Source organism: Meleagris gallopavo, chromosome 2, assembly GCF_905368555.1.
Source record: "Meleagris gallopavo chromosome 2, MGAL_WU_HG_1.1, whole genome shotgun sequence".
Taxonomy (NCBI): domain Eukaryota; kingdom Metazoa; phylum Chordata; class Aves; order Galliformes; family Phasianidae; genus Meleagris; species Meleagris gallopavo.
Window position 1 is genome coordinate 99186689 of NC_139405.1, and position 26895 is coordinate 99213583.

At 37.6% G+C, this 26895-nt stretch overlaps 2 protein-coding genes across 2 annotated transcripts in view; one reads left to right on the forward strand and one right to left on the reverse strand.

Moving 5' to 3' along the window:
* The window catches only part of KCNS3 (potassium voltage-gated channel modifier subfamily S member 3), a 444844-nt gene that overhangs the window by 166830 nt on the left and 251119 nt on the right, over positions 1-26895 (forward strand). The window lies entirely within an intron of this gene.
* RAD51AP2 (RAD51 associated protein 2) lies at positions 150-8930 on the reverse strand. The gene is made up of 3 exons (XM_085218061.1): positions 4931-8930; positions 2513-2614; positions 150-457 (listed from the first exon to the last, which is right to left on the reverse strand). The coding sequence occupies exons 1-3, from the start codon at positions 8895-8897 to the stop codon at positions 330-332; spliced, it is 4197 nt and encodes a 1398-aa protein (XP_085074187.1). The 5' UTR covers positions 8898-8930; the 3' UTR covers positions 150-329.

Sequence of the window (26895 nt, forward strand, 5' to 3'; positions counted from 1 at the left end):
ATGTGTAAGACAGAAAATTTCAACAGTATATTCTAATAGGTGAGAAATGCATGTCAAATTTTATTAATATTGCATGAACTTTAAAAGTCTCATCTTTCCACTAACATTTCTACTAGAAAACATTCATCATAAATTTATTTGCTCTCAAATATTCACTATTCTCAAGTATTCATAAATAAATAAATTACTAGCAAGTATTACAGTATTAACAACTAAAAATATATATAAACCATGAAGTTCAAACTAACAACATACAAATGCAGCATAAAAACTTTTCAACAATTTTCAAACAGACTTCCATTTCAAGACAGGTAAGAGATTCCAGCAAGTCATTTCAAATAAGGATGAAGTTTCTGGGGCCTGGCTTTTTTTGACAGCCCAATTCTGATTGGTCTTTTGCATGTTTTAAGAGGCTGTACTCTTGTAACTTCATGTGACAGAAAGTATCCTAAGTATTCTACAAACAAACAAACAGAAATGTGAAAGTGAAAGTAAAACCAGAGTTCCACACCATTATTACACCAGAAATATATACATATATATAATGTATTCTTTTAGGCTGAAATTGAAATACTAGCAGCCTCATCACACATGGATCCTTTCTAATTAGAAAGATCCTCAACATAATATTACAGAACTTTCCTAACATACTGGTAAGTCATATCAATCAGCATTCTGAGGGTGGAGGAACACACAGAGAATTCTGCTTTAAAACTTACCACTGGTCTGAGGGATTTAGATGTGCAACAACAAATCAGAGTGAGGCATCACTCCACTGGTGATAGTAATCATAACCCTTCATCTCGTGTCACTCATTTCACAAAGTAAAAGAGGAGAATTGAGATTTTCTGCTCAGTAGTCTATTAGGTAAGCTATGTAGCATCTGGTAATCTAGAGTATGATTAGTCATCTTTGAGTAGCTATTTTGTTTTACATACAAATTCTATTGAATAGTGTACAATAGTGGGATAGAATGAAAGACAATGACGTTTTCAACTAAAGACTAGGATAATGAAGCATCTGAAAGAAATAACAATCTCACAAATAAGAAAGTGTAAAATTTCAAGATCCTTTCCAGTTCTAGTTTTAATGATTCTATGAACAGAAGAAGCAATGAGTAATTAGCTAGGATATCAAATAGTGAACTCATCAGAGTCTTAGGCAGCCAAATGGAATCCTACTGACAGGAGAAAAAAAAACACTCCATTTTTAAGTCAGTGATGAGATAGTACTGCTGCTATGTCTTTTATAAGACTTGTAAGAGTCTGTTGGAAGAATAGTGTGGAATAAAAGTCAGACAGGTATCATGGGCGACCTGTAAAGCATAGCAGTTCTGAAATTAAGATGAATTGTAACACTGCTGGTGATAAATCTACTTGTCCCTCCTTGGTGTTCCTTTTCCTGACAGTCACAATTGAGGCAACAGTCACTTCATATGATGAAGCAGTGGGATGTAAAACAAAGAAATTACTGATATCAGAAAGTGTTAAACCTGTCCTTACCAATCTTCCTTCTACCTGTGGGAGCAACATGCTGAATTATGGCACAAAGTTTTGGTAGCTTAACTGGCTAAATTAACAGGCTTGAACGCTATAGCTGAAACAGTATTCATATCTAAATCTGAAACCAAATCGAATCATGTAGGAGCACATATGGTGGCTCAAAATCCTATTGAAAAGTTAGGGGAGGCAGACACACATTAGTATATCTTCTGGCATTGACTCCTATCAATACTGTTAGTAATCCCTCTGATAAAAACAGATATGGTCTTTCCTTCAGAATAATCAATGGCAGTGTTCAGCATAAGTGGAATAAAATTCTCTCTGCTAACCATGGATGAGAGCAAAGAAATAAAATGCCTCCTCAAGGAAAGAAGATACTCAACAGTATACTTTCTATCAGCTGAAAAATAAAAGATGAATTGAACATGAAATTTTTTCACATTCTTCTACTCAAAGTGCCTTAGGTGCCTATTGATTCTGACTAGTTCTGGAAATAAAGTATTGGGTGGGACACCTCCTGAGAAATCCACATGACAGGAAAAGATGATCCTCACCAATCATGTACGCAAAAGGAAATCAATCATTGTTAAGGTTTGATTACAAACCTAGAGAAGCTTAGATGGGAACTATAAAAAAACTAGGAAGTGGTGTGTAGGAAATAGTTGCTGCTAATTACAATAAAGAAATTGTACACTTTTTCTGTCCTTGGCTCTGTGGCCCAAAGCAATAGAGGAAGACAAAAGGAAAATTGATCTGCTGCTTTTTTGCAGGAGTTGCAATGTTTGACCTAGCAAGCTCTAACACCGGCTGCTGCATGACCAAAGTAAAGATAGGACAGATTTCCAGTAAAGTATCATTTTAAACAAACAAACAAACACAAAGATTGCTATACACATATACATAAGCTATGCATATTTCTTGCCACAAGCAATAAATAAATATGTGTTTCAGAAAGAAGTTTAGTGGCACTGGCATTTGTGGTATAAATAACATAAAAATAATACTCTTACCTCCTTCTTTCTGTAAATTATAATTTTCTTCCTTCAGAAGTGTGCTGGATAAAAAGGCAGGGTCCCATGTGTATGGCTTTTTGTAAATGGAACAAAGGTAGCCTTAAAAGAGAAGTATAAAAAACAATTAAGATTTTAACTAATTTTAAAAACAAATAATTACATTTGTTTAATTAATTTATTAATTTGTGAATGTAAATAAAACCTATATGTGTGTATTACAAGAAATATTTGTGAAGCTTCAGAGTTTTGTACTCAGAGGCCTGGCAAAATCTTATTAACATATTTGCGTAGATACAATGATGAAGTCTTTAGTCCTGTGAAGACATATTTTCTTCACTCAGATCTTCTCACTCCAGGCTTAGAAAAGTGATCACTTAGTGACCAATTAATGTAGTAACCAGTTAGGTTTTCGTACTCTGGGACAAGGGATGCAGGCTTAAGTTGCAGCATATTATTATACTGTTAAAATTTCACTGAACAGAATGCTCTCCTGAGCTTTTCTATGACGCTCTTCTAATTGTTTCGCGAACACTAATTACCTTCACAAAACCTCTGCAGTTTCAGAGATGTCTATCTTGGAAGCCAGAACCTTAAGTGATATGCATATGCTCCCTTCATGCTGGATGGAAAAATGCCATTTAATAGAGGATGCTACACAAGCATTGAAATAGATAAGGAACATGTGACTCACGCTACTGATCACCTAGCTCCAAAAGATCTTTATGATAGTATTCTACTCCATTTCATTAGCATTCTACTCTTCAATTTCCTCAGAAAAAAGAAAATTCTGAACATTATGCAATATTCATTTTGAAAAGTTAAAGTTGATTTTCATGACAGTGTGAAAGTTTTCAGTAGAATACATTTGTTCTATGACAGTTCTTTTATATCCTTCCTTCATATCCTTGCATCCTTTGTTCATATTGTTTATAACTATCACAGAATCATAGAATGGTTTGAGTTGGAAGGGACCTTTCAGATCATGCAGTTCCAACCCCCTACTATAGGCAGGGACACCTCCCTTTAAACCAGGTTGCTCACAGCCCCAACCAGCCTGGCCTTGAATGCTTCCAGGGAGGGGGCATCCATAGCCTCTGAGGGCAACCTGTTCCAGTGTCTCACCACTCCCACAGTAAAGAATTTCTTCCTACTATTTAGTCTAAATCTGCTCTCTTCCAGTTTAAAGCCATTTCCCCTCATCCTGTCACCTCATGCCTTTATAAAACGTCCCTCCCCAGCTTTCCTGTAGGCCCCTTCAAATACTGGAAAGCTGCTACAAGGTCTCCTTAGACCCTTCTCCAGGCTGAAGATCCCCAGCTCTCATAGAGGAGATTCTCCAGCCCTTTGATCATCTTTATGGCCCTCCTCTGGACCTGCTCCAACAACTCTATATCCTTCTTGTGTTTGGGCCACCAGAACTAAACACAGTAAGTACTCCAGGTGGGGTCTCGCAAGAGCAGAGTAGAGGGGCTGAATCACCTCCTTCGACCTGCTGGTCACAATTCTCTTGATGCAACTCAGGATATGGTTGGCCTTCTGGGCTGCAAACACACATTACCAGCTCATGCTGAATCTTTCATCTATCAGTATCTCCACATCCTTCTCCTCAGGGCTGCTCTTAAGCCATTCTCCACCCAACCTGTATCTGTGGTTGGGACTGCCCTAACCCAGGTGCAGGACTTTGCACTTGGCCTTGTTGAACTTCGTGAGGTTAGCATGGGCCCACCTCTCAAGCCTGCCCAGGTCCCCCTGGATAGCATGTCTTCCCTCTAGCATGTCAACTGCACCACTCAGCTTGGTGTCATGTGCAAACTTGCTGAGAGTGCATTCCATCCCGCTGTCCGTGTCACCTACAAAGATGTTAAATAACACTGGTCCCAACACTGATCCCCAAGGAACACCACTCATCACAGGTCTTCACTTGGCACTGAGCCGTTGATCACAACTCTCTGAGTGCAACCATCCAGCCAATTGCTTACCCAGCGAGTGATCCATCCATCAAATCCATTTTTTCCTTCTTCAGAGAGTGGTCCATCCATCAAATCATGTACTAATTGAGTCTGTTCTCTCTTCAAACGGGCATCTTACTGACTTTGTGATGTTTTGGGGGGAATTTAGGGCTTATTATGACAAAATTTAACAACAACAAAAAAAATAGAAACAATCTGTAATGGAATAAGACTGAATTCTGAACTATGACTGCTATTAGAGTGTACAACAGCACTAGGAGCATGGCTGTTTCACATTTGACTACCCATAGGGAAATTCCTTTCGCCCCACAAACATTGTACAGGTCAGTGAAAACTCAGCTATTGTTGTACTTTCTGAGTTGAGAAATGCAATTTTAAAGAAAAATATATCTGTATTGCAATATATGCATATATTTGTTTATTGACAGTAATTTCATGTACTTACCTTCTGCAATAGGCGAATGTAGCAACTCTTCACTTGACAGTCTTGACATACAGTACTCCTTAGATGCTTCCATATTTTCATTTTCAAGTGAAATTTTTTCATTTAATAACCTTTCATTACTGACAGTCATATTTTCCCCTTTTATAATACCACAGAGTGGAGAAGAAATATATGTTTTCTTTTCAGAAATACTTTCTGTATTTTCTTCTATACCATCAGAGCTAATTAATTCACTATAATTGTTGTGAGAGTTTGTTTCCACACTAGATAAATTGTTTTCATCTTCTTTGCTAATTTCATGAAACATATGTAGCTCTTCTAGCACTAAATCAAATTTTCTTTTCAGTTCAAATTCATATGTAGTTTTATTTTCTGAAGGTAAATATTCATCTTTTACATCTCCAAGACATCCATTGTTCATTAAAGATAAATGCATTTTAAATTTCTCCTTTCCAGCAATGAATGTTTTAGCTTCATCTTCTGAATGTGACATAATCAAGTCATTCATTACAGTCTCACATTGACTTTCATTAGTTACGTGCATTTGTTCATCACTTATCTCTTCCTCTTCTTTTACATATTCAAGATGTTGTTTCAAAGTTGCTGGGTCTAAGCTGACAGCCTTATTTGTCTCGGTATGTCCTTGTAAAGAAAAATACACCGTTTCACTAGCCTTTAATTGCAAGTATGTATATGTTACAGTAGGACATCTTGTGCATAAATAAGACATAGTGGCATAATTTTTTTCAATTTGTTTTTGTTTGTCTGCATTTAAGGAAATCCTACTATGTGTATCTTCTCCTGCATCTTCTCCATCTTTATTGACAGAAGAGTTTTTAGGTAGTAGTGAAGTAATATACAGATCACCACTTAAGGAACTAGGGAATATATTTCTAGAATTTAAATAAGCATTTGGAAATTCTACAAATTCCTTTTCATTAAGTAAATGTAGGGTATATGCATCTACTGCTTTGCAATATTCAGGTTTGCTTGTTTGGCTGTCTTGTAACGAGAGAGAACTACATTTTTCCATAGTTGTTTTTGACAGCTCAGGTAATATTAAAACATCTTTACTTTTAGCAGACAAATTATGAATGTTTTCTGAACTAATGGCTGTGTTTTGTACAATTGACAGTTTTTTGACAGAATAATCTTGATTTACAAGTGAAATCTGGTCAAAGTCTTCAGGATCACTATTAAGGGGAATTTTTTTGTATGTGTCAAAAAGAGGAAGCGATTTTTTAGAAAAAAAATAATGGGAATTTATTTGCAGATCTTTGAATTTGGAATTCTTCTTCCTGTCAGTCTTTATGCAATTAAAAATACCTGAGCATTTTTTCATCTTATATATAATTTCCCTTGTCGTCTTTACACAATTTCTATATTTACTTGTTTTGTGTTCTTTATTGTCTCTTAAATGAAGAGGTAAAGCTCTAAGTCTTTCTCTATGAAAATAACTGTTGAACATTTTCCTCAGTTTGTTCTTTGTCCATTTCATGGTAGTTACGGGTATTTGCTGATTTGAACATTTATTATTTACCTTTTCAAACCTCAGTTGTGAACAGGCAGGAAGGTAACTCAAACATCTAAGATTTACTCTTGTCAAGTACTGTGGTTTTTTTATATTATAGTAATACATTTTCTCTAGGGAAGAACGATCACAATTGTCCTTCAACAAAATTAGGCATTTAGCAACCAACATTTGTTTTTTCATGTCCTTTCTATGGCTGACAGACTCCAAGTAAGTGCTGTGGAATCTTTCACTCCTTCTGGACAAGAGGTGGTGCTTTCTGACAAATCTTCCTTTAGATAATCCACTGCTTTGGTTATGAAAGAAGATCCTTCTGGTTAGGGAAGTGGAATTTTCATTACTTGGAGATCTAGAAAAATATATTTTCTGGAGTTCATTATGCAAGTCAAAATTAATGCTATCCACAAATTTAAAACTTATGGTGCCTGGATAAATTTCATATTTTTTATAATAATCTGTGTTTTGCCTCAGATTACTCTCTGTGCATGAATTTAACTGCATTTGCTTTCTGCCATATGAAGCACGTTTCTCCACTCTCACCAATTTTTCTTCAGTTGGTAATAATGCATTCTTCCTATTGAAAATGGAAGTAAGAATTTTCTTTTGTAGTTTCACCTTCAGATGCTTTAAAATAATAGCCAGCAAATAAATATGTGTTTTATTCCTGTGGCTTGCACCGATACTGCTCTTTACTAACTCTCGAGTATAACACTGCTCATTTAATGCGACACAGATATCAAACCAGTGCATAATATTGTCAGCCTGACACATAAGCATAACTTCAGCTAACAATTTGGTCTGTGTCCTGAGCGCTCCAAATAAAAAGTTTTGAAATGAAAACTTTATTTTGAATGTTTTCTTTTCCCTCGTTACACCAAAACTCACTTTTACATCTGGAAAATTGTGTGCAACAATGGGAGTGCAACTGCTTTCAAATATAATGTTTTCAATTAAGTATCTTTTGATGTCAATTATTTTATTTGTAAATAGTTTTGATTCTGCTTCTTGCAAACTAATATCACTGTTGGAATCATGCAGACCATAATGTAGGTCTAACTTATTTTTCTCTAATACTTCTGTTATCGCTGAAATGCTTGTCTGTGTATGAAATGTTATCACGTTCTCATGGCTGCTCTTCCTCCTCATTCCCCTCAAAATATCCATAACATTGATAAATTTCTTATTCTGAACTTTTTTAGCACTAACGCAAATGTGAATCCTTGACTTCTGGTCATCATCATCATCTGAATTCTCCAGCACTTTAAAATCACTTCCAGCAAATATTTGATTACATTCTGGATCACTGCTGCCGTCCCTGATGTAAATTACAGGCAGTTTTCCTCCTTCTGCCACAGCACTGTGCTTTTGTTTGTTAGTTGATTGATAATTCTTTTCTTCAGATTCAGAACCAACAGATGAAGCTTTCACAATGTTTTTATCACTCTGCAATTTCTGGTTCCCTACCTCAGACATTTTTTGCACACCATGTATCTGTTTAGACTGCATCAAAGTTGGTTGGCCTTCTAGTATCTTCCCAACCATCTCCTTCAAGTTAGCTGATGGCATTTCGCTATTTATTCTATTTGAGATGCTAGAAAATTGAGATGTGTTCTCTTTCATCAAGAACTTAGGAATTTCCAATGGTTGCATGCTTTTAAAACGTTTTAGTGTTGGAACGATAGATGATGAATTATTATTATCTCTTTCTGTAGTAGTTGCATGATCATTATGGTAATAATCTTTGCTTTCTGTACTGCATACTTTTTCCAGAAAAACATTTTTCTCATTTTCTACACAAGAAAGCATAGAACAAGTACCACATGAAAATGGAACTTGTGAAAGCTGATATTGCCTCCACCTCTGAAACAAGTTCCTGTTTAAAGGTGTATCTGAAGACTTTTGTTTAAGTTCATTGTCAGCTTCTATTTTATTCTGTTCCATATTGTTCTGATGCAGTCGGATAGGATTTAGTACATGTAGGTTTTTACCTGTGCTAGTAGAATTCCACAGATTGCGCAATTCTGTTTCACCACGCTCTCTATATATATTTAATGAAATGTCATCTTCTATAGTATTTTGACTTTCCTTTTCAGGACTCCATTTTTTGATGGGCAGTTTATTTTCTAATACTCTACATAGTAATCTTTCATTATTAGAAGCTTGAGAATGGAAAGATTCACTTACGCAAGGTTTTCCGGCTCTATCACATCTTTCATTTTCTAATACCCAGCTGCTTTGTATTTCTGATAAATATATAGGTTCATTTGGTGGTGTTTGATAAGTGTTCCCACAATGTGTACTTTGTTCCAACTTTTGCTGCTCCTCTTTCTTCACGCTTTTCTGATGACTTTCTATTTTAACACACTTTGGATATAGGTAGAATTCATTGTCATCTGACGGTACAGATACAAATGTTGGAGAATATGTGTTTTCCATGTTCAGAAAAGTAAGTTCTATTCTTGCAGAGACAGTCTGAAAGTTAAAGAAATATTCAAGTATTAATGAATGATCTTTTAATGATGCTATTTGTCCTGCATGCATGGCAGAGATAAAGACAGGATCGCTGAACATTATTTAATACCACGATCTGGAATCCAGGAGGTTATTTACAAATGAGGCAGATGTGCATCCACGCTGTGGAGAGCACCACGAGACACATCGCTGGTGTTTCTGCTGCCTGAGGAGCGTTCCCCCTGCAGCAGGCAATAGGTCCCCTCTATCATCCCCTCAGGTGGTTCCCTCCCTGGAGGACAGCCCCTCGCCGCCCAGCTCTCTGAGCAAAGTTTCTCCGTGAGGGAAGCCGCCTCCCTCCTGGTTCTCTTACCTGCCCGACCCCGAGGCGCTCTCACCTCTCAGGGCTGACGGAAGCCCGCCCGCCCGCCTGCCTCAGGGCACCGCGCCTCACGGCGACACCGCCCCTCGGCCGCCCTCTCTGTGCTCAGCTTCCTCCCGCACTCCGAGCGCAGGTCACCCGGAGAAGCTGACCTCGCCCCTCACAACATCGCGAAACTCAGCCTGTGGCAATGGCACCGCGGCATCACCGCCTCCCGGCTCCGTGCACCCCGGAGAGGGGTGAGCCGCCGGAGGTGGGAAGAATCAATTCCTCCTCCCGACCACCGCCTCTCACCCCCTTCCCTCAGTGGCGTCGGGTCCCTCCTCCCTGAGGAAATATCCGGCTGCAGTTGCAGATGCGGCAGCAGATCGGAGTTCCAGCTGCTGCGAGGAGGGATGGCTACAAGGACGGGCTACGGTGCCTGAGCAGTGCGGTGCTGCCAACCAAGCAGCCTGCAGGCAGTTATCTCTACAAGCTGGATGTCATTTTATGTAATTACAAAAGCAAGAAGCTTTCTGCATGCAGATGCTCACATCCAGGGCCTTTCCCCACAATTTTTGTCCACTGACAGCAAAAAGGACACTTTTTCCATTCATTCAGCTCTGTGCCTCTGAAGTAGCTTTCTTCTCTTCCCCTGCTGAAATTTCCTTTCAAAATAGTTATTTTTAAAAGTGTACACTAACCCAGCTGGCTGCTTTAACACCATTAACAAGAGGCATTTAAAATAGAATCATAGAATCATAGAATCATAGAATCATAGAATGGCCTGAGTTGAAAAGGATCACAATGATCATCTAGTTTCAACCCCTGCTATGTGCAGAGTCACCAACCACCAGACCAGGCTGCCAGAGCCACATCCAGCCTGGCCTTGAATGCCTCCAGGGATGAGGCATCCAAAACCTTCTTGCACAATCTGTTCCAGTGTGTCACCATCCTCTGTGTGAAAAAATTCCTCCTAATATCTAACCTAAACCTCCCCTGTCTCAGTTTAAAACCATTCCCCCTTGTCCTATCACTATCCACCCTCTTAAACAGCCATTCCCCCTCCTGTTTATATGCTCCCTTCAAGTATTGGAAGGTCACAACGAAGTCTCCCCAGAGCCTTCTCTTCTCCAAGCTAAACAAGCCCAGTTCCCTCAACCTTTCTTCATAGGAGAAGTGCTCAAGCCCTCTGATCATCTTAGTGTCCTCCTCTGGACCAGCTCCAAGAGCTTCACATCCTTCCTGTACTGGGGGCCCCAGGTCTGGATGCAGTGCTGGAGATGGGGCCTCACAAGAGCCGAGTAGAGGTGGACAATCACCTCCCTCTTCCTGCTGGCCACCCCTTTTTTAATACAGCCCAGAACACAGTTGGCTTTCCAGGCTGCAAGCACACACTGCTGGCTCATGTCCAGCTTCTCATCCACCAGGACCCCCAAGTCCTTCTCCGCACAGCTGCTCTCCAGATCTTCCCCCATTTGTATAAATACCTGGGATTTCCCCGACCCAAGTGTAGCACCCTGCACTTGGCCTTATTGAACCTTGGTTTTCATGGGCCCACTTCTCCAGCCTGTCCAGGTCCTTCTGGATGGCTTTCCTTCCTGAAGTGTATCGACCACACCACTCAGCTTGGTGTCATCTGCAAACTTGCTGAGGGTGCACTCGATGCCATCATCTATGTCATTGATGAAGACATTGAAGAGTACCGGTCCCAAGACTGACCCCTGAGGGACTGGCCTCCACCCTGACACAGACCTATTGATCATAACCCTTTGGCTGCGACCAGCCAGCCAATTCCTAATCCATTGAATAGTCCATCCATCAAATCCACACCTCTCCAATTTAGAGAAGGATTGTGGTGAGGGACCATATCAAAGACCTTGCAGAAGTCCAGGTAGATGACATCCACTGCCCTTCCCCCGTCCACCAAAGCCATCACCCCATCGCAGAAGGCCACCAGATTGGTCAGGCATGATCTGCCCTTAGTAAAGCCATGCTGGCTGTCTCGAATCATCTCTTTATCTCGTATGTGCCTTAACATAGCTTCTAGGATGATCTGTTCCATGATCTTCCCAGGCACAGAGGTGAGGCTCACCGGCCTGTAGCTCCCCGAGTCTTCCTTTCTCCCTTTCTTAAAAATGGGAGCAACATTTCCCTTTTTCCAGTCACCAGGAACTTCACCAGACAGCCATATAGAACATATATATATATGCCAAATAGAAAGATCTTTAAGGATGTGTTACTGCCAATATTTCTGTTAGGGTTTATCTCCATGCCACAGAGACCAGGTCCTCTGAAGCCCAGCGGATCCTTTGTTTCTGACAGTAAATGCATTCAGGAACTGTATGGAGCTGAGACTTTAAACGGTTTTCAGTATTTCTGCTTTTGTAAACAAATCTGGCTAATATCTGCTTCCTAACGCTCAAGAAATAATACTAATTGAATCAATCTTTAGTTAACAAGATATGATTTCTGTCTGCATTCAACCAACAAATAGTCTCATTGAAATCAATTAGATTACATTCACATTTCAAAATACTCACAACAACGTATGGAACTAAAGTATCTAAAGGGATGCTATAAGAAAAAAGGGGACAGACACTTTAGCAGGGTGAAGCACTAGCACAGGTTGCCCAGAGAGGTGATGGATGCTCCATCCCTGGAGATACTGAAGGTCAGGCTGGACAGAGCTCTGAGCACCTGATCCAGCTGTCCCTACTCATTGCAAGGTGGTTAGACTAGATGGCCTTCATGGGTCCCTTCCAACTCAAACGATTTTATGATGATTCTATGATGAACAAAGATTGTGATATAAACTAAAAATAGGATTTTAAGGCAGCAAGTTCACCATGACACTTCTCTGTGCTACGTCCTGCGCTGGAGAAGTATCCAACTGGCACTCCTAGAAAACGAATGTTTGAAAAGTTATTGTGTTCACAATGGTTTCTCACATCTTCTGAATGGTACAGCTCCTTGCTTGGTTGTTGGCATGAAACCCCTCAGTGTGCATGATGGATTGCAGGAAGATAGGAGTTGATTTAAAAATGTGAAACTAATGGGAATTATATGAAAAATAAAGACTGTTTTTTCTTACAGCTATATGGCTATAAATTAAGATTGCTTACTAAAGTCCACCCAGTTGTTTCACACTTACGGCTTATTTTGCTATATACAATGCAGATTGTAAGAATAATTAACAGACTTTCACTGAAGTACATTCTGAATGCTCTGCATTCTTCAATTTTCAACTATTGAAGAAAAAAATAATAATTACACTTAATTACTGATATTACAAAATGAATATGATGTATTTCTACTAAAGGAGCAGAAAAGGACATACTTTTTTTCTCACTATCATTTAAATAGTATTTTAATGAGATTTAAACTCTCCACTTTTTTCATCATTAAAAAGACATATTTTCATACTTACGAACAGGTTAATTAGTATTCTAGAATTAATCTTTTTCAACATTTTAGTGTCACATATTTGAAACAAGCCCTCCATCATTAAAAATATCCATAGAGTTGCTGAGTGAAAATACTTTATACTTTCTATCATAACTGTTCAGTCTGCACCTCAAACTCAAAAACATCCTGTCTAACTATGCAATTTTGAAATACTTTAAATATAAACTTCCACCATTCCCTCTGTTGCAGAATAATCCATATTCTCTCCTGTAATAAATACTTAGCTGTTAAACTTTTTTGTATATGTTCTTTGATAGATTACAGATAGAACTTCAACTTTACCCATTGTACTCACAGTCATAATGAAGCTCATGTGTTTCTACAGGTATCATACACCTTAAACCCATATCTCAGCAGAAGCCATACGCATCAACGTTAGCAAAAAGCATCACATAAGAAATTCACTATATTACCATCAGCTTCCATTCTACTGAACAGTTCTTTTAGAAGAGAATGATTCAGCAATGTTAGTTCCACTGAGCTGGACCTGGAATAAAACTGTCCCCAAAATCACAATCCAAATGAAAAGTTAATTAGTAAATATTTACTACATGCTGAAGTAGCATTGAGATACTATTATTTTTATATTCCATTTTCTTCTTTTTTTCTACCATTATAAAATGGTGACAACTCTTTTGTTACCATCACAAAGTAGCCTTCTTCAAAAAAAAAAAAAAAAAAGAAAACTATTTCAAAAGCAGATTGTATTTCAAAAGCAAATTGTTCTTTTCCAGACTCAAACAGAGTTAAATTAAAAATACTGATGTAAAACAGAGAATGAAGGGTTTGAAGAATCATGGTGAGATTGCTTTAGGCACTGCATCTAAAACTAAGACTAATAGGAACATAGGATCTCCTCTTAAACCTTTTGAAAAGAGTTACGCACATCTCCTTCCCCATGCACAGACTTGAATTTAGAGTTTCTTTAGAGTTACTTTGCATCTTGAGGGACATGAAAGCAACATGCTTAAGATGCATTCAGGAGCTTAAACCAGTCCCATTTAACTGTTGTGTGAATCATCCCCGTGTGACCCCTTTCTTTTGTCCACTGCAATGATATTACTGCTTGACTGCTTCATATCCTACACATTTGACAGCTGTCACTTTGAATAAAAATTGTTGCATGTTGGACTTGATATGTTGGACACATTCTCTTCCTATCACCTGATACACTGTTTGATCGTACTGCCCGGCTGCTGTGATCATATCATTCTCTATTATATTAACTCCCTCTACATCCCCAAAGACATTCTCATTTTCCAGCTGAAGTACCTTGTTTGCAACTTGATTCCAAAACAGAAGCAAAAAAAGGTATTTTGTATACGGAGCCCTAGACACAGAAATACAAAGGACCTTAATCCAATTTTAGCTGCCTCTATCTATCTTCTTCATAAAGGGAAAGGGAGAAAATAGTTCTGCCTGCTAGACTGTTCAAAACTTCTTTGTTCTAAGCCTGCATTGCTGCTGAATCCAGGTCATACACACCTAAGTGCATTCAGAATGCCAGTACTCTTCGTGCTAGCAAGACAATTAATTCAGTCCATATGATCCCTAGGCCTGACTTATTTTTGTTCAAGAGACTGTACAAAACATACGGTCATATTCAAAGGGGAAAAAAAAAAAAAAGAAAAAAAAAAGAAAATAGGCTGGAGATCATCTGGACAAATCTGCTCAGAGCAGAGCTACGCTTCGGGTTGTGCATAGCTTCAATCTTTGATCAAGCTGTGCAGGACTTTCCCAGTTAAGCTCTGAATACTTCTAAGAGTAGAGATTCCCTTTTGCTTCTAGAGTGCTTGATACAAAAACTAGTCACAGCACTACATTTTAAGCAATCCTCTTTCCCTTTTTCAGTGTTGTTGTCTTCTTTTAATCTGTCTGCTTATCACGTGCAGACTAACTAAACCATGAGCATAAGTATGAGTAACATGCAGTGATTCATTTAGTCTTAGAATAGTATCTATTTCTGATAAAAAGCTAGCTAAGAATAACAGCTTATGTTTAAACAAACAACTCTTCAACAAAACACATAGTGAAGACACCAAATATCTATATTTCTGCTTTCCTCTAGAACTCTGTTTATAGTTAAGAAGTTATTTGTCAGAGTCACGATAAAATGAAGACTTAGTCATAGCTACTTACCAGTAGATTTTTATGTCCTTGGAAATGAGCCTGGTGAACTACAAGCAGAGCATCCCCCTCTGCAGTGTAGACGCTGCACAAGCTGCAGGGTGTATCTGCTCAGACAGCTTCCTAGACAAGTGGAGCCACTTAGGAGATGATAAAGTATCACAGAAAGCCTAGTTTACCTTGGGAAGTCCACAATGTCCAAACTAAGGGCAAGCTGCACTCACATAACATTCTGCATATAATCAACGCGTCAAATATCCTTGGGGCAACTGAGAAGTTGTCCCTATATTGATTGCATCTCCTGCATAAGCTAAATGCAACTCAAATAAGGGTTAGACTGTTTTAAGGCAATAAAAGAAGTGCAGATTACTCATTTTGGTTCCTGAACTCTCACATAAAGCTATTTATCCAAGCACGATGTATCATGTCTTGATAGTTTGGGGACATTTAGGAAGCAGAATGCTCTCTCATCAGGGGAATTAGAAAGATTCTGAAGTGCTGCTCAGTGACTTCCCATCCAGCTTCTTAAGATTTTCAAGATTGTATTGCTAAGTATGCAAAATTAAAGTGCAAAATTGATGTGAAAAATCAAAATCTGAAGTGCACCTTGAGTATTATGTATTTAGTCCCTGCCTAAGGCCATCAAACCTCTCGATGGGCCTGACATGGCCTATATTTGTTTTCCCTCTATTTCTGAACAGCCTGTGCTGAGAACTATTTCAACATATTTATAAATGATTTGGAAAATTATGTGAAACAGATCACGGTTATTGGAGGTAGTCATAGCTATAGCTGATTGTGAAAAATGCCAGAATCATCCTAAGTGACTGCATGATAAATATGTAGAAAGATTTTATTATTGATAAATGAGAACTAATATGTAGAAAAAAATAACTATAAACATACACTTGGAATACATTTACTTGCTGTTACTATTCAGGAAAACAAAACAAAACAAAATAAGATCTGGAAGAATTTGCAGACAGTCTCTGAAAACAGTAATTCATCATTAACAGTCAGAAAAAAGAACATGGAAAAAGAAAAAATAATTTATTGGGAAAAACATTATCATGCATTTCTGTAATGCATGGTATGTCCAAAGATACAATAGAGAATCCTACTCAGGTCATCCCATCTGAAAACAAAAAAAGATACACTGGGAGTGTAGAACGTTGAAAAAGTAACAGTGATGATCAGTAATGTTAAACAGCTTCCAGATGAGGAAATACATACATGTAGTGGAACTGGAACTTTTAACTGAAGAAGGAGAATGATTAAAAGGGAAAAAGATACAAGTCTATAAAGTGATTAAATTATAAAACTCATAAAAGGAAATCATGATCCATAGAAATTTAGAAGGGCCATGTTGCTTCATACTCAGGTCAGTCCAGCGTAGCATTCCATCCGATAGCAACCACGAGCTCAGACACTTGCAGAGACAGTAAGAATGGGATGAAATATACACATTCACTAAGAATTTTCACAGTCTTCATATTTCTACTTCACTCCTTGTCTACATATTTGGGATTTCCTTTCTATATTAAGTACATTTTTCTCCATTCTCCCTTTAAATACACATCAATTTTTATCAGCTACAAAAAGCAGAAACAAAGAATCTCACAGCTTAAGCGTTATTATTTTGAGAACAAGCCCTTACTGTTTATTTGAAAACTGTGCCATGCTTTGATGCCTCCCCTTCTTGAGTTGAAAGAGAGTGAACACTCAATCCCTATATACCTCTCCCATGCTATTTATTCAAGATATTCAAAACTGTCATATCCTGCTCGAGGATTTACTTCTCAGATCGAAGATCAATCTGGCTGATTCCAGTACAGAGGCAGTTTTGTACTTTTGTTTATTCTTAGTCTTCCTCTGATCCATTTTCATTTCTACTATATCTACATACCACATAAGATGGGGGCTAGAAGTGTACAGCAACAAGTTAAAGGCAGGCATATATGTAGGCAGTGGCATACTAATATTTTCTACTCTCCAGTCTGTTTTTTTATTCCTTTCCTATCAATTTTAAAATTCAGCTTTGTGTACTGCTTTTTCTTTTTTTCTTTTTTTTGTTTTTCTTTTGACTGGTTGATTTGGGGGTGGTTTGGGTTTTTTTTGGCTACTGAATGCTGACACGTTCATTGAACCATCCATCATAACTTGAAGAGCTGGCTTCTGTGCAATAATGGTCATTTCAAAGCCCATAAATTTAAATTTGGAGCTGCAGCAGTTTACATTACTCCAAACTGAATTTTAAGTGCCAGATTATTATTTCATCTCACACGGTCCTTCTATAGTTCTTCACATGTGGTTCTCATTTCTACTACACTAAACAAGTCTATGTCATCATTGAACCTTCTCACCTTGCTATGCACTCCTTTTTCCAGTTCTTTTTTGGATGTCAACTAGGCAATAAGAAATTCCTTGCAGGACAAGAACTGGGGCATATCACTAAAATTAATATTCTGAAAGCACAGCACAAACAAAATATAGCACTTTCCATATAAAAGTAAAATGTGGAACTCCCTACAACGTATAGCCATGAGGCTCAAAGGTGTAAGTATTTTCAAAACAAATCATAACAAAATTCAGGAAAAATATATCCATAACCTATTAGACACGATCCCTTGATTGTAAACCAAGATTCAAAAAACAGCAAAATGTTGATTGTCAGAAACTAGATAGTAGTAAATGTGTTCTTATACACTTCCCCTAAGCACCTGCTATTGGACACTGCTGGAAACAAGACAGTGTACATGTGCACGTGCATATACCTATTCACATACATATATACACATACACACATATGGAGATATACATATGTCCAGTATGGCCATTTTTACTACAATTTTTAAATTAGATTTGTATTGCAGATTGTTATTTAAAATGTGACATATCCATGAAATTTACAGGAAGAATACATTTACTCTTATTTTCAAGTGTGCTACTAATGAAAAGTGATCAAACCCAAATATTCATGAAATAATAAGCGACTGGCCTCACAAACTCAATGCTCAATATGCAGGTTGAATGCCCATCTCTCTTTAAACCTATTAAAGATTTTTGAATGAATTCTTCACCTTTTTCTTGATTATTAATGTTTGAACTTGCTCTGAAAAGAGAGGGTACATTGATTCTTCATCATACAGAACAGCATAGTGCTATGTTTTGTTCTATTGACTGAAGGTTCTGACTTCGAGAACAATTGACTGGAATTACTCAGTAGTAAATGTTTCAGAGGGTGCTTTCATTAAAGAGAGGGTGCTTTATTTAAAATGTCTGATTTGGACACTGGAAACATTTCTTTCAACGGGATCACAATTGACAATTTGTCATTTTTCTTAGACAAAAATCTGTTCCCAATTATCTGCAATCCACGACTCTAAAATTCTTCTCCATACACGGGTTCCTCTGGTCCTAAATACCAGATGTGACATGTACATAACTTCTGAATTCTTTAATTTAGTGTGATTATGACATATTTGCCAAGCATGAAGCAAGATTTAAATATTAATAAATCTGATGTATTGCTTACACTGTAAGGGAATCAGTACACTGTAATTTATAGATACATTATTTTTTTTATTATTTATTATTATCAACCACTCTCCATTCCAATCTAATAAATAGTATTTTGGACATTAAACATGGTCACAGAACACACTTGTTTGATCAGGCATCCAAATTTGATTCTCAGATGTTCTTTTTGGCAGTCACACAGAACTAATGTGAAGTAGCTGAAGTGTGTCACTGAGCACTTATGTGTTACCAGTTAATTTTGTAAAGTCTTCAGATGTTGTGGCTGTTAATATCAATACTGTGGGTAGAAGTTGATCCCTGTTTACAAAATATTGGAAAAAAGTGAGCTTCTAAACTTCAGAAAAATCTGCCCTAAGCTTCAATTCTCATCCCAAAATATAATTCCTGCAATCACACAAAACTGAGGATGCTTCTATAATACACAGCTGTATGAGCCTTCTGTTTTGGAAGCTTAATGTTTTATGTTTCTTTGGTTCTAGGCTGGAGACATCTAATATGAGGCATGCATACATCTAGATGAGGGGATCTGATGCATCAGCACATCTGTAATTGTGATGATTTAATGCACTGTAGCCTCACTTTTTACAACACATCTTGTGTAACTGGGCATTTTAAAACTCTCTTTTCATGTATTTAATGTGGAATCGCTAGTAGTTGATTATGGCTTTTCATCTGCTATATATAGAATGATGACTAAAAGATGAATTATGTTAACAGTGTTGACAAGGCTGAAACACAGTGCAATTACAAAGGTAAGGATATTTGTTATTATTTGAGGAAAATGCATTTTATAATCATGAAATGCTCTACATTGCTTCTAATCAAAGTGCAAATCTTTTTCCCTGCAGAAGCATCACTAACAGTGACTTTATGAATTTGGAATGATCAATAACAACACTTAGACATCTTGAGCATTACCTGTAAACTTAAAATGTTTTATCTAAGTTAATTGTAAGGGGAATAGATAGCAACTTTCATAGCTTTTAAAGTTGTCCCGATCTGAACAGTACAAAAAAAGAGAGACTAAGTATAAAATGCTGTAGATCCAGGTGCATACTTTCAATTGTTAATGTTTTAGACAGCAAAATACAGAAAAAAAATGAAAAAGATGACAGGTCCTGCCCACCCTGTTGACTGAGCTAGATGAGAGTACGTTTTCCTGTGATCGTGGGCTTTCCTGACACTGCTGTAAATTGCAAGAGCAATGCATGTGTCTTCAGCAAGCCCCAGGACACAGGCATAGCATACAGGTAGATAGGCTGTTCCTCATTACTTATCACTATGTATTTTAAAATATGTAGTGATTTGGTATAGCTGAAGGTCAACTAATGAGTCATTCTAGCAAATGGTAAATGCTTTCAATACTGCTTGCTAAAATAACTGTAAGACTGTATTGATTTAATATGCATTTTGCTTTTAAATTCAGCTATTATTCTTTAAAAACTATTCTCATATATTCAGATGTTGCTACTTTGAAAGAGAAATGGAATTTCGGTAATACTCGTGACATGAATAGAGATGATTTAATCATTTTGATCAAAATCTGCCTTTTAAATTATTTTCACAGCCTTAGGGGAGAGAAAAAAAAAAAAAAAGAAGGAAATTATGAGGGAGGAAAAAGGAAATGAGCGAGGACTTTAGGGTTCATAAATCCAGGAAGAATTCAATGTTCTCTTTTCAAGAATATGCATCAGACATTTGTGTTCAATAAAAGCCATAGGGACAAAAATCTTTACAAACACAAAGCTTTTTCTTTAGTTTCATGCTTAACAGCTGCAAAATGAGATGGCTTCTCTCTTCTGCTAGGTCAGTCCTAAACATGGTCAGCTATCAAACTCTGACCTGTTAGAAATCATGGGCTTTTCTTTTACATAAAGTATCTTGCAAACTGACAAACATAATTCTCATATAAAAGAAATACCACATATACACATATAGGTTTATTTATTTTTTTATTAAAAATATTAAGTACATTACTATATAACATAATTATGTCCTTTAACACATTTTTATATAAAATAGATTATAGTGTGCACAAGAACACATAGAAATAAAAAACAACAGCATCCTGAAAACCAACTAAGAAACAATAAGCAAAGGAAAAAAAAAAAAAAAAGGATAAATCAAATTTAGCAAAGAAGATACTGAGTTATTTATAAAAATCTACAAACAGGAGAACTGATACATGAGATTATAAAATAAATAATGCATGTTTAACACTGTGTGTATTTGTGTGTGGTTGCATACACACACAAATTATGTATATGCTTACCTACATTTAAACAACTCTGACAGACCATAAGATTTATTTGTCAAGAATTATGCTATTATTCAAAATTAAATTAAATTAAGTGGGACAAAACATTCTGTAATACTCTAATAAAAGCATTTGAGCAAAGAATCATAACTCACTAGCTGTTTTGCAAAGATGAGGCATCTAGAACACAACTGGACTTCAAAACCTGAACAACAGCTTCCTTACAGTATTAAGCTTAAAAGCAATCTTCTTAGTAAGAAATAAATGAGTTCTAAACAGTAGCACCATTCACTGTGTAGCTAATGATCACCCAACCACTGTAATTTAAAAGTTAAATGTCCAGTATGGGATATTTTCAACTAGATGTTGATTCATCTAAGTCTCTAAGACAAAGAAGATGTGTTGCCATATGGTGATAATGCAGCCAGTTACAGAGAATGCAAATTGACTTACACTAATGATCATTTCTTTATAATAAAGTTCAATTAGGTACAATTACTTCCACTGAACTTCTGAAAAATCAACATGCTTTACCTCTAAGAGGTGAATCTACAATTGACCTCTTAACCATTTCTTACCGAACTTATCTAAAAGATACTATGAAAAACAGAGTACTGATTAATGGATTATCAGACTCAAATGAGCATGGACTGTTTTAGGAAATACATTATATCTGCAGAAGAGGAAATAGAATCTAAATTAATGCAAAATTGGCAGTGAAGCAACTGGGACGACAGTGTAGATCCCACAGATTTGACCACCAGTATTACCATTTATACAATTAGAGGTATTTCTCAGCAGTCTGAAAACTACAGGGTGCTTTCCCTGTAATCTAATTTAGGACATCTGCACTGAGGGAACCACTCAAGGTTCCCTTTACAGACAGCGGAAAAAATAAGCACTTCTAGGCTGATATTGAATCTCAAATCTTAGATGTTCAGAAGAAGATAAATTATAAAAATGCCTTTTTCTTCCAGCAGACAATACTGGTAGCACAGTGTGGCTAATTCAAATATAGAGGGCTATCCAATGTCAAAATTCAGTCAAGGGAATTTTAGTCTATGCTTGCTAATGATGAGAGATGTCAATACAGTTATTACAGAAAAAGATGGAGAAAAAATGAGAGAAAAGATTGTGCAGTAAATGGCATTGCAGAATGCAGCATTATGAACTCTAAACAGTTCATATACAGGAAGGAGTTGCACCAAGGATAAATAAAACAGGATCCTAAATAACACTGGCATGACTATCCTACTGACGGAATGTCGGTGAGCTTGTTCAGAATTAAGTGTCTCCATCTGGTGTAGCACTGTGAAGCACAGACACATCTTTTATCCAACACTATTATTTTACTGGCTGTAACCTGATAAAATCTGTCACTTTTCCACTAGGCACACTCAGTGGGATCAGAAGAGGGAAAGATTATCTCCAATGAGGCTGATGTTTGCAAGTATTTAAACTGAAGCATCTTGTATACCTCTTGACTTTCTAGATTGCGTATGCTGATGGAGTTGCTTCATTCAGAAAAGAGAGTGTGGAATACACTCTGCTTTTATCAGTGGGCAGCTCTTCAGGGCACAAGAAATAGCAACTGCCCCCCTCCTTAGGTTTGTCACTATGTAAGGCAGTTAGTTAAGAGGACAGGAATCATGGACACCAGTCACAAGTGGTGCTCCCCAGGGGTTGGTACAGGCATCTGTCCTGTTCAGTATATTTATTGATGACCCAGCTGAGGGCACTGAGGGCACCCTCAGTAAGTTTGCAGATGACACCAAGTTGGAAGTAAGTGTCGATCTCCCTGGGAGTAGGAAGGCCCTACTGAGGGATCTGGACAGGCTGGACAGCCCGGCTGAGGCCAATGGGAAGAAGTTCAACAAGACCACGTGCCAAGTCCTGCACAACAACCCTAGGCAACGCTACAGGCTTGGGGCAGAGTGGCTGAAAGCCTATGTGGAAGAAATGGATCTGGGGGTGTTGGTTGATGTTCAGCTAAACATAAGCCAGCAGTGTGCCCAGGTAGCCAAGAAGGCCAAAGGCATCTTGGTTTGTATCAGAAATAGTATTGCCAGCAGGAGCAAGGAGGTGATCATTTCCCTGTACTCAGCTCTGGTGAGGCTGCACCTCGAGTGCTGTGTTCAGTTTTTGGCCCCTCAGAACAAGGAAGACACAGAGGCCCTGAAGCATGCCCAGAGAAGAGCAACAGAGCTGGGGAGGGGCCTGGAGCACAGGTCTGATGAGGAGCGGCTGAGAGAGCTGGGACTGATTAGATTGGAGGAGGATCAGTGCAGACCTTCTTGCTCTCTGTAACTACCTGAAACACTGTTGTGGAGAGGTGGGGGTCAGCCTCTTTTCCTACGTAACTAGTGACAGGACTAGAGGGAATGGCCTCAACTTGTGGCAGAGGAGATTCAGTTTGGATGTTCGGAAAAATTTCTTCTCCAAAATTGTGGTCAGGTGCTAGAATGAGCTGCCCAGGGAGGTGGGAGAGCCACCATCCCTGTAGGTGCTCAAAAAACATTTAGATGTTGTAGTGAGGGACATGGTTTAGTAGGGAAATACTGGGGGTAGATGGATGGTTGGACTGGATGATGTTGTAGGTCCTTTCCAATCTTGGCAATTCTATGGTTCTATGATTCTATATGCTGTAATCAGCTTCTGGAACTTTCATAAAGTACAGAAGACATATGAAGACAGGATCTTATCTCTTCATCCCATTGTATGAGTACAGGTTGTGATGAATATTTGTCTAACAACATATGAAAAAGAACAGTATGGTGGAAGGAAGTGGTCTAAATAAGTTTGCTGCATTCACAGACCTGCGCAGTTCCAGTTTAGTTACTTGAAAACTATTTATGCTCTTTTTTTATTTTATTAACTGGGAAAATATTATCTCTTTTGACTTAAAACAATCTTCAAAGTAAACCATTTTCCTTGTAAAATTCTTTCAAAAATCATTAACTAAGGCAATGTATGAGGTGCATTAAGAGGCATTTTTTAACTACTCACCTAACACTTCTGATCTGGAGAGACAAATTACTGCTCAAAAATTCAGGACTGTGGGGTCTAATAATACTACATGGAGTAAAATATAGTCAGCATTTCCCTAGACCTCGTTAAATCTGATGAAAAGGTGTTATAAATACTGATTTAAAATATCTAGTCTAAGGCCTCCATTAGTTTCTGCGATTATTGAAACTCATCCAACACAGCACTACTTTCATTTCTTTGCTCTTCATGCTGAGGTACAGTGCTATATTTTACAATACACCATCCAGTTAGCAGCAGCCCGTAGTGATACAATAATGAGCAGGGGCATTTTTATTTTTTGCAGCGAGTTGATTTTAAGTTAATTTCAACTTAGCTCATGATTTGTTCACTTCCCAAATTACAGAAACTAACGTCCTCATTATTGAACAAAACAGCATCCGGGAATGACTTAATGAATGCTGCCTAGTAATTTAGGTATCATTCATTAGTAAGCAGTACAAAACTTATGATCAGTAAAGATTTGGAAAACTGGAGGAAGGCTACTTGCACAGTATACACTACAATATGATGAAACAATCTATCAAACAGTTTAAAATAATTAAAAATCTCTGTTAAAAATAAAACAGGATTCTGTGCATGCAGAAAACACTCATTACATCCAAATTGGATAAACATAACAAAAGCATATAATAATGCGTAAATATTTTTCATTAATTTCCAGATCCACAGATATCTCAGGCAACTACAGTGTAATGATTACATCTAGAAATGCTTATAATGCTTCAGATGACAATTTTTGCAAAGAATTTGCTTCATTTGTTTGATGTATTCTGGTTTCAATTCTATATTGCTACAGCATGAATTGTTTCTGACAGCAATAATATACTGTTCCCTGTTTTGCTTCGGGTGCTTTTCTATTAGTACTAAACAAATCACAAGAGTAGGTAAAAAAGAAAAAAAATAATAATCTGATATGAGCTAATAAGCCACTTTTGAACTTTATAATACATACACAGTTGTTTTCTTCCTTTTTTTGGTACAAATCTTTATCAAAAACAACAGCCACTTGAGGCTTGTGTCCGAGATAAACCAAGGAACTCAATGAGACAGAGAATATGGGAAACTCCAGAAATGAGGTAGAGACATGGGACGGCTACACAGGGATCAGAGGTGGAAGACAGAATGGATGGAAATGTAATGATAAGAACTAACCATAGGGCTTCAAAAGGGAGTGGAAGTTATTTGGAAGGCTCAGAGAAGCAGAAACATTTGATAATAATATTTGGTGTACAGTCATACTATCTAAGATGGTTCTCAGAGATCATGGAATCATAGAATCTTTAAAGTTGCAAAGGACCTTTAAAGGTCATCTAGTCCAACTCTTCTGCAATGAACAGGGACATTTACAGCTAGATCAGGTTGCTCAGGGCTTGATCCTGGCCTTGAAAGTCTCCAGGGATGGGGTATCAACCACATCTCTGGGTTACCCGTGCCAGTGGTTTGCTACCCTCACTGTAAAAGGGTTTAGAAATGTATTGCTACTACTTCACTGCATGACAAACATTTTTTTTTTCCTTATATCTAACCTAAATTTCCTTTCTTTAAGCTTGAAACCATTTCCCCTTGTTCTATCACCGCAGCAGGGTCTAAGGAGTCTGCCCTCTTTTTCCCTGTAGCTCTCCTTCAGATATTGGAAGGTTGCTATCAGGTCATCTCGCAGCCTTCTCTTCTCCAGGCTGAACAGCCGTGGCTCTCTCAGCCTGTCCTCAGAGGAGAGGTGTTCCATTCCTTGGATCATTTCTTTGCCTCTTCTCTGGATGCATTCCAACAGGTCTATGTCTCTCCTGTACTGAGGGCTCCACATCTGGACACAGTACTCCAGGTGAGACCTCACCAGCACAGAATAGAGGGGCAGGATCACCTCCCTTCAGCTGCTGGCCACACTTCTTTTGATGCAGCCCAAGATATGGTTGGCTTTCTGGGCTGATGAAGGGGTTTTGAGTTCTTAGGAGCTGAGAAGATCGCCTCTCTTCCTCTTTCCCTCTTCATTCTTTCTCATCCGATATAATGATCCATCAGCAAAAACTCAGGTGTTCTCCAGCGTTTGACTTTGGAGGAAGACTCCTGAGTTCTGCAGCAAGCACACATGGCAATGGGATGTGCTGAAGAACACCTATTTACAAGCTTAAAAAATGTTTTACATTTTTATCAAAGAAGACTGAAAAGCAGTAGCCAGTTCAGTATTAAGCATCAGTTTAAGCTTTACGTGTATCTTTATATTATGTAATTTAATTATTTCCAAATTTGTACTTTAAATTTACTTCAGTTTTATACACCAATATTGCACAGATTACCTTGAGTGTAGCACTGTATTTCTCACTGCTGAATGTGCTATGAGATGTATTTTGAAGAGAAAAGCAGCAGCGTGATTTTGACAAACACAGATGTTGGCAATAAGAAAGGTACTTAATTAATGGCTTAAGAGATATAGAAAAATTAGACCTAGTATTACAGATGGAAAGATTTAATTACAGATCAAATTGTGAAATATTTTTTTCAATATTTTTTTTAACTTCTTTTTAATCTAATGAGCACCCCTGTCTGGTGCTACTGAACAAATCTGATGTCCTGCAGCCTGCTTTCTGAGATGCATCACCACTCCTAGCAGCACGTCCTGATTTTGTGACTGCGATCCAGAAGTGCTGATTCTCAAATTAAATGTAAAAGTATTAGTTCCAAAACAAACACTGCTATGAGAAATCACTGTGTCTCACAGTGAAATTGAATTATAAGAGGACAAATTTTAAAAGATTTTTTTTCATTTATAAATAGTATACAAAGAAAGATCCAAGCACATTTTCACTCCACTATGCTCCCCTCCTATTTTTTACTAGAAAATGTATACACAATGCAATTTAGAAATGTATTACTACTACTATTTAACTGCATGACAAACAGTAATAATAAAAATAATGACAAAAATACAAGCATACTAGTTCTTCCCCACTCCTCCCTCAAGAAACCCTAAAAGAAGTTGTTTTTTTTTTTTTTTTATGAGTTGGTATAACAAGGTATTTTATTATTAGTATGATAATTTATCTGAAATATGTGCCTTTACTTTTACTATTTGCAGTAACTCCACAGCCTGTACTCCAACTTTTTACATGTCACTATTGCAGTACTTTAGCTAAAGACAATCACTCGTGGATCAAATAAACAACCAATGCCCTCTTGCAACATCT